Genomic DNA, 8,744 nt, shown 5'->3' on the forward strand with positions numbered 1-8,744 from the left:
TCACAACTTAACACTGGTTTAATATGAAAGGAAACAGATTTATGATACCCATTCAGTACAAAACAGGCTTTTAAAGAAATGTAAATGGTCCGAACGAAGTCAATAAAGCTTGACCAAACATATTCTTGTCAAAATAAAGTGAGTCAATTACTTCTCTAGAGGAATGTCTTGCAAAGACAAATGAAAAACCAAAATGTGGTCCTTGTAAACTGTTTAAACAATAAATATTAGTAATGATCCAAATATTCTAAAATTATGAATTAGTTATATATATATATATATATATCAACTTGTACACACAACTTTTAATCTCATATAGAACTCTGTCTTGTTGAACATTTAACTAATGTATAGTGCTAATGTATAATTTAAAATATTTCAAGTAAATACTCTATTTCTTTGCTTTGCCCTGGGCAGCCACAGCCTCCATGGCCTTGCGAACAGTTTCCTCATCTCCAAGGAACTGCATGGGCTTGATAGGCTTCAGGTTCTTGTCCAGCTCATAAAGTATAGGGATGCCTGTGGGCAGATTCAGCTCCATGATGGCTTCCTCAGACATACCTGTGAATGTGAGGAAATATGGGTTTATGAAAAACATTGTGTTCAGATAAGAGCATAACTGTACTCAAATATAATAAACATTTTAAATTCTATTACATTTTCAGACTAATTTAAAATATGTGGATAATTCTACGTTTCCATAATCATGGGAATTTAAAAGATAAGGTCTGGGATACCTTACATACCTTCTAAATGTTTCACAATCCCTCTCAAACTGTTTCCATGAGCAGCAATCAACACTCTCTTTCCCTCCTTGATTTGAGGCACGATCTCCTCATTCCAGAATGGTAGTGCTCGTGCAATAGTGTCCTTCAGACTCTCACAGGATGGCAGCTGGTCCTCAGTCAAGTCAGAATAACGTCTATCCTATAGAAAGAACAGACATGCCACAAGACATAAAATAAGTGTATTACATACATGCAAGCAGACCTGCTAAAAGTATTTCTTGACTTCTAGCCAACAGTAGAGACAGAATGCTTATATGATATTTACACATTTCTTTCCATACAAATAAACTTTGACCTTTGTTTTCTGAACCTTAGCACTTATTAACCACACACACATCAGTTTCAGCACATAACATCAATGTACACAGATAAACAAAGACGTTTCAATAAATGTTGTCATTGGACAATATCCATCCATTCAGACAGTTTAAAACTAGCAGACCAATTTATGAGTAGACCTGCCTTCTTAATTTTATTATAAACACTGCCATGGTCATAATTGGACAATGTCTCATTCAAGCTTCTTGGACTAAACAGACAGAATGGCTTAACCAACTGTCTGCTTGTTGTCTCACGTCGCAGAATACACAAAATGTACAACATGTAATAATCCCTTCTCCCAAACATCATAAAATAGAGACTGTGTCTGTCCCCCGGATTAGCAAACATATACTGTAAAATAATGCGTAAACCTCTTGAAGGTAATTTAATAAACGTTAAACAAATTAAACATGAACAAAATACAGATAATCAACTGTTGCGAATCGGATTGCTAAATATTAGATCTCTCTCTAATAAAGCACTTTTTGTTAACGATATGATAACGGATCATAAAATAGACATGCTCTGTTTGACAGAAACATGTCTAAAACCAGATGATTATATTACTTTAAATGAATCTGTCCCCGCACTTTACAATAACTCTTTTAACATTTCCCAGAAGTCTAACTCTAAATACAATTCTTTTGAAGTCATGGTACTTCATGTATCAACACCTAATACTAAGGATAAAACATTTTTTAAATTTATTCTAGCCATTGTATATAGGGCTCCAGGGCACCACACAGATTTTATTAAAGGAGGCATGAATTAAAATCACAATTTTAACCCGAGCTTTTGTTATATAAGATTGAATCGTATTCACGCGAACATCATGTAAGTGTCAGAACTGAAAACGCCCTTGTTACTGAGATTACATCTGTTATTGACACCAGGCACAGCGAACGCCAGGTTCTGGAATGCACCTATCTGATAGGTTGAACACCGCCTCCAAAGAAAATTATCAACCACTACTTCTCTAGCCCCGCCCACTGGTTCGCGCATGACAGAACCAGTGGCGCGGAACCAGATAGAGCAAGCAAGCAAAGCAATAAACAAACATGCCGTTAAAGATTGCTAAATATTGTGCCATCCCTGGTTGTGGAAGAATACAGTCGCTGCATAACCTTCCTTTGGATTCCGATATTAGGAATGCGTGGTTAAAGTTTATTTTTAAAGACATTCCAGCTCATGTGGGAAAAACATGGAGCGTTTGTTCGTTTCATTTCTCCGCGGTAGGGGTGGAGCCGAACCCGAATACGGTATTCGGAAAGGCACAAATAGCGTGTTTTTTACGAATACTTATTTCGAACAAATACTATAAAAAATATTTGTATTCAGGAACAAGAAAAACTTTATATCAAAAAGCTGCGTTTTCTCATGAGACCGCAGTGCATGCCCGCATGAGTGAGTGAGTGACATTCAGGAGTTGGGGGGGGGGGGTAAAAGAGGTGACTGACACAGGCTGCTCCACACAGCAACAGAGAAGGCTCGGCTGAGTGAAAAAATAAATAGTGCATCACTATTTTTGTTGAATAGATTTTTGTACCTTAACTGGGTTCCGGAGGCAGTTTATAACTTTCGGGAAGCGGAGTTTGATCGGGAGATTATTCCGTTACGCTGCATTATTGACGTCTGCAGTCGGGTGCTCTCATGTTCGCTCTGTTTACGTACACTATAACGTAAATTAGAAGTGTAACGCAAAAAAACTGGATTTTTACACCTATTTTGAATTTTACTCGAATACAAATACAAATACTTTCCCCCCTCAACAAATACAAATACAGATACAAATACCGGCTGCTTTGCACACCCTTACTCCACGGATTCCTTCGTGAAAAAGGCACAGGTCGAATTAGAAAGCAGTACTATCTTTACGTGCCATCAATATTGGATCCGATAGGAATGGCGCAGCAATCTTATGTGAGTAAAACATGTTTGTACTATGCGTCTCTATTGCTTTGTTAGAGATCGCTTGATGTGCCCTGAGCTCTAGTCATTTATATTAATTGCAGAGGTTGTCTGTGATCTTAAGCCCGTGCGAATCGCCATCTCTGTGATTTGGTGGGCTCATATAAAATTTTTCAAGGTTTTATCCACCGTTTGCGAATAATGGAGGCTGCTTTGAAGTGTTTTGGTATTATTTCGGGTGCTGGGTGATATCCATAAGTTACCGGGAGTCTCCCGTTTGTTTATTTATCATGGAAACTCTCGTAACATTTGAGACCCGCGATCGCAGTGATCTTTTGTCCGGTTCGGGATCACTGGTCTGAAATGCTGACAGGTACGGTCATATATCATTAAACGCAATACAAGTATAGGCTATACAAACTATACGCAAAGCCTTGCCATCACATCCGCGAATGTGTCACATGAAATACTGATGTGGGAGGTCATTTAAAAATCACAGGAGGTCTCCAGATAATACTAATGCCCTGCGAAAACTGAATGGTGCTAATGTGTAACCTAACGTTACGTCTCGAACCAAATTCACAGAAGGCTTCAACTACGCAAACTGCTATCCAATCAAAGTGGTGGGTGTTTACTTATAAAGTCTTCAATGCGGCACGCCCATTAAAACCGAGTGTTTGCAGAGCTAGCCTCAAAACCTGGGTAGAAAATAGACTATTACTTATTGATTTTGAATGTAAAAACCACGCGAACGTCATAAGTAGACCTCGTACAACAGTATAAAACAATAAACAACACCACTTCATCCCACCTTTAAAGAATTTGGTGGGTTCTTATCAGAACTAGTACTGGCCGCATATAGAGTCCTTGTCGTTGGTGACTTTAACATCCATGTAGATAACGATACAGATGCCTTAGGAATGGCTTTCAAAGACACTCTTAACTCCATGGGCGTTAGTCAACATGTGTCAGGACCCACTCACCTTCGTTATCATACTTTAGATTTAATACTGTTTTACGGTATAAATGTGGACAACGTTAAAATCCTTCAGCAGAGTAAAGACATTTCGGATCATTATCTGGTATTATGTTTGCTTCACTAGCCTACGGCTGCAAATCAAACTCCTTGTTACAAATATGGTAGAACAATAACTTCAACTACCAAAGATGCGTTTCTCGATAATCTGCCTGACTTCTTTCAAATCTCTAGCATGAGAAATAACGTTGAAGAGCTTGACATTACCATTGAAAATTTTAACTCCACCTTCTTGGAAACACTAGACACAGTTGCTCCACTGCATTTAAAGAAGATTAAAAATGGCAGCCCTACACCGTGGTATAATGAACACACTCAGGCTCTAAAGAAAGCGGCCCGAAAAATGGGGCCAACTTTAAGAAAACTAAATTAGAGGTAATTTCGTACAGAAGGGAAGGATAGTATTCGAAAATACAGGAAAGCCCTAAAAACTTCTAGATCCGCCTACTTTTCATCATTAAAAGAAGAAAACCAGCACAACCCTAGGTTTTTATTTAACACAGTGGCTAAATTAACAGAAAATAAATCGTCAGAGACTTCAGATTCTGGATTTATGAACTACTTCACAAATAAAATCCAAGATATTAGAGAAAAAATTATAACAATGCAACCAGAAGTGAAACCCGCTGAACAAACTAGCTACAGTGCCCCTAAGGAGAAATTGCAATTATTTTCTACCGTAGATCACAATGAATTGTCTAAAATCATTAGATCATCTAAATCAACAACATGCATGCTAGACCCTATACCTACAAATCTACTGAATGAGATGCTCCCAGAAATTATAGATCCTCTTCTTTGTATTATTAACTCATCTCTGACATTAGGACATGTGCCTAAAGCATATAAGGTGGCTGTTATAAGGCCCCTTGTCAAAAAATCCCAACTTTACCCTAGAGAACTATGGAACTACAGGCCTATATCGAATCTACCTTTCATATCTAAAGTTCTGGAAAAAGTAGTTTCAACTCAATTATGCTCCTTCCTCCAAAGGAATGACATCAATGAAGAATTCCAGTCTGGATTTAGAGCATGTCACAGTACAGAGACTGCTTTAATCAGAGTTACAAATGATCTGCTATTGGCGTCTGACCGAGGTTGTATTTTTTTATTGGTGCAGTTAGACCTTAGTGCTGCATTCTACACCATTGACCACAGCACACTCCTACATAGACTCGAAAATTACGTCGGCATTAAGGGAATAGCTTTCGACCGTTTTCAATTTGTAGCAATAAACAATGAGGTGTCACGCAAATCGCAAGTCCAGTACGGTGTACTACAGGGCTCAGTCTTAGGGCCTCTGCTCTGCATATTATACTGTACATGCTACCTCAGGAGATATAATAAAGCGACACGGAGTTATCTTTCACTGTTATGCTGATGATACTCAACTGTATGCCCTGTAGGCTTATTACAAAAACTCCAATTAGTCCAAAACGCGGCAGCTCGAGTTCTTACACGTACAAAAAAGTATGAATATATTAGCCCGGTTCTGTCAACCTTGCACTGGTTACCTATAAAGCATCGCTTTAACTTTAAAATCTTGCTTATTACCTATAAAGCCCTACATGGTTTAGCTCCTCAGTACTTGAGTGAACTCCTCTTGTATTACAGTCCTTCACGTGCATTACGCTCTCAGGCGTCCTGTCAGTTGGTAATACCTAGAATTTCAAAACCAAGTGCAGGTGGTAGATCCTTTTCCTATCTAGCGCCTAAACTTTGGAATAGTCTTCCCTGCACTGTCCCGGAGGCAGACACGAGGCAGACACACTCTGTCTGTTTAAATCTAGACTAAAGATGCATCTTTTTAATCTTGCATACACTAAACTTCCATAACATAAATCCTCTGAGGGTTTAGGCTGCATTAGTTAGATCAACCGGAACCAGGAACACTTCCAACAACAACTGATGTACTTGTTGCATCAAAGAGTGCAGAACAGTACTCTACTCAACTCTCAGCCAGTCTTCATTTGTTCCAAGGTTACCACAGCGAGCAGGATGCCCAGACCTGATGGTAGAGCGGAGAATGGGAAGCGGCGACCTGACAAGACCTGAGATGATAGAGTTGGATAAAGAAGGACGCGGCGACTTGACACGTCTTCACTACAAAATTTCAAATGCTATTAGTTAATTAATGATAATCTTAAATCTATAATTTACCTTATTAGTAAGTTTATTTATTTTTTATTTAGCCTTGTTGTGCAAGCACTGTCGAGCTTTTGCCAGAGGGGAACTGGAATCCCCTGGTTGGGCCTGGGTTCTCTTGAGGTTTTATTTCTCGATTGGAGTTCTGGGTTCCTCGCCAACGTTTGCATACTGTTTTGCACTATTTGCCTGGCTGGGGGGGCTGCTTTAGAATTAGAATTTTAAAGTTTTACTTAATTAATATTGCATATAGGAATTTATAGTCTGTTTAATATTTGACCTGTGTTTCTCTTTCCTTTATCTTAAATGTGTGCTTTCACTGTGCATGTGTGTGTGCATGCTTGTCTGTGTGGGAAGGGTAAACCCTACGGTATGGGGACAAAATGTCCCCACAAAGATGGCAATATTCAAAATCCCTGTCCTTGTGGGGACATTTTTTAGTCCCCATGAGGAAAAAAGCTTATAAATCATACAGAATTAACTTTTTTGAAAATCTAAAAGAGCAGACAGTTTTGTGTGATTGTTAGGGTTAGGGGGTGGGTTAGGGAATATGATATACAGTTTGTACAGTATAAAAAACATTGCGTCTATGGAATGTCCCCATAAAACATGGAAACCCAACTGTGTGTGTGTGTGCGCATCCGTGTGTGTTTCTATGTCTATGGGTGTTAGTACGTGTGCATATTGTGTGTGTGGAGTGTTTTGTATGTGGGTATGTCTGTCTTGTGTGTCTTCACCTTTTTCTTGTTTTTACAGGTATAACTTTAATTGTTTTGCTTATAGTTAATATGTCTCATGTACAGCTGCTTTGTAACAATGAAAATTGTAAAAAAAGCGCTATATAAATATATATTGAGTTAAACGACTTACAATGACAGCTATAGACATAAATATAAAATGGAATATAAATAATGCATATTTCAAAACAGAATATGTTACCTTAAATTAACCGCTATAGTAACAATAGTACTAGTATAAAGGAAAAGGCTAAAGCTGTCACACCTTGCTGATGACGCTGTAAAAGTCATGATCTGCATCCATGACTGGCGGTGGGATGTCATAGGAGCGCCTCCAAATCTTAACCTGGGCTTCACCATGCCTGGCAGCGGTCTCGGCCTTGTTTAAACCAGTGAGACCACCATAATGGCGTTCATTCAACCGCCAGGTCCTGTGTACAGGCAGCCACATCTGATCGATGCTGTCCAGGACGATCCATAGCGTCCGGATGGCTCTCTTCAGCACCGACGTGTAGCAAATGTCAAACTCGAAGCCTGCATCTGCAAAAGTCAAGTGTTTTGATCCAAAATCATAAATACAAGATACATTTTTACTTCGGTATAATGTCACTTTAATGGAATGGAAATGTTGGTTTTATTCAACACGTGAGCAAAATCACGTTTCATACAGCACGTTCGAATCGCTCAGGTCCCGCCCACAAACTCCTGTCAATAATATGCAAACTTCCAAGTCATTGGTTCAGACTTCAGAGAGTGCACACGTCACATTGAGGACGGGGTTGCAGTTTTCCTCACTTATATTATCTGAATTGTTCTTCTAAAAAGGAAGGCGTTTCAATTCCTAAACTATGAAAACCAACCGTCTCCAATTTAGCCACAAGCGTACCCGTTCTTACAAAAATATGAGGTGATAAACACAGGACGGTAGGTAACACAAACAGTTTTCGTTTTACTAACAGTCTCAGATATCACGAATCATTGTTTCAAACACACCTTTTAAAGCTTGACCGCCTCTCTTTGCCTCCTGAGCCCCTGTCTCGCTCAGGTCTGCGTCGAACCATCCACAGAAGCGATTCTCTTGGTTCCAGCAGCTCTCGCCATGGCGAATGAGAACAATCTTATAAGCAGCCATTAGGGTTTTTGAGATATATAAATGAGAGGTAACGTTATCCGCCTAACTATGGACGTTGGTTGAGGTCTGATCGAACAGGTTGCAACGTTCTGACAGAACCTTGTCAAGAAGACCCTCCTTTCATCCGAGTCTGTTCAGACCGCCCATCTCAGCGCTCAACCAATCAAAAACTCGGAAACGATGACCAACCACGTGAAACCCTAAGCTCGAAGTTAGAAAAAAACGGTGACCTTCCCGTGAAGCCTCGATAGCTTTCATAACAAACCTGCTCCAAATTTGTAATAAATTATGTTAAGAGTAAATGAGATCATATTTCATCGTTTATTAATTATCTTAAAATGGTTACCACAAAATTACCATGGTTTTCAAAATCATGGTTTTCAAAAACCATAGTTAAAATATGGTTACTGTAGTAAAACTATGATTTTGCCAATAGTAATCAATGCACCAAAAAAACATGGTTGCTACACTTTTACCACAAACATTTTTTTCGTAAGGGGTGGCACTGAAGAACTAATACAAAGTTATTTTCTGGTACATAGGCAGGGTTTAGTGACAACCAACATTTGTTGGTTCATGAATGAACCACATTGCAAAAACGTTTAAGCTTTTTTAATGTTTTACTTTTTCTTTCTAATTGTATAAGTCTACCATCAGATTTACGAATAAAGTGAGAA

At 38.8% G+C, this 8,744-nt stretch overlaps 1 protein-coding gene across 1 annotated transcript; it reads right to left on the reverse strand.

Moving 5' to 3' along the window:
* pgam1a (phosphoglycerate mutase 1a) lies at positions 1-8,213 on the reverse strand. The gene is made up of 4 exons (XM_057342069.1): positions 7,929-8,213; positions 7,201-7,475; positions 747-927; positions 1-561 (listed from the first exon to the last, which is right to left on the reverse strand). Exons 1-4 carry the CDS (start codon positions 8,065-8,067, stop codon positions 392-394), a joined length of 765 nt encoding a protein of 254 aa, XP_057198052.1. The 5' UTR covers positions 8,068-8,213; the 3' UTR covers positions 1-391.
* Between the last annotated feature and the right edge of the window lie 531 nt (positions 8,214-8,744).

The sequence above is a fragment of the Triplophysa rosa genome, linkage group LG9 (assembly GCF_024868665.1).
Source record: "Triplophysa rosa linkage group LG9, Trosa_1v2, whole genome shotgun sequence".
Classification (NCBI taxonomy): domain Eukaryota; kingdom Metazoa; phylum Chordata; class Actinopteri; order Cypriniformes; family Nemacheilidae; genus Triplophysa; species Triplophysa rosa.

Coding starts and splice junctions, on each gene's coding strand:
- pgam1a (XM_057342069.1), bottom strand. CDS start 8,067: ATGGCTGCTTATAAGATTGTTCTCATTCGCCATGGCGAGAGCTGCTGG. Junction 7,476..7,928: donor AGGCGGTCAAGCTTTAAAAG/GTGTGTTTGAAA, acceptor TGACTTTTGCAG/ATGCAGGCTTCGAGTTTGAC. Junction 562..746: donor GATTGTGAAACATTTAGAAG/GTATGTAAGGTA, acceptor TCACATTCACAG/GTATGTCTGAGGAAGCCATC.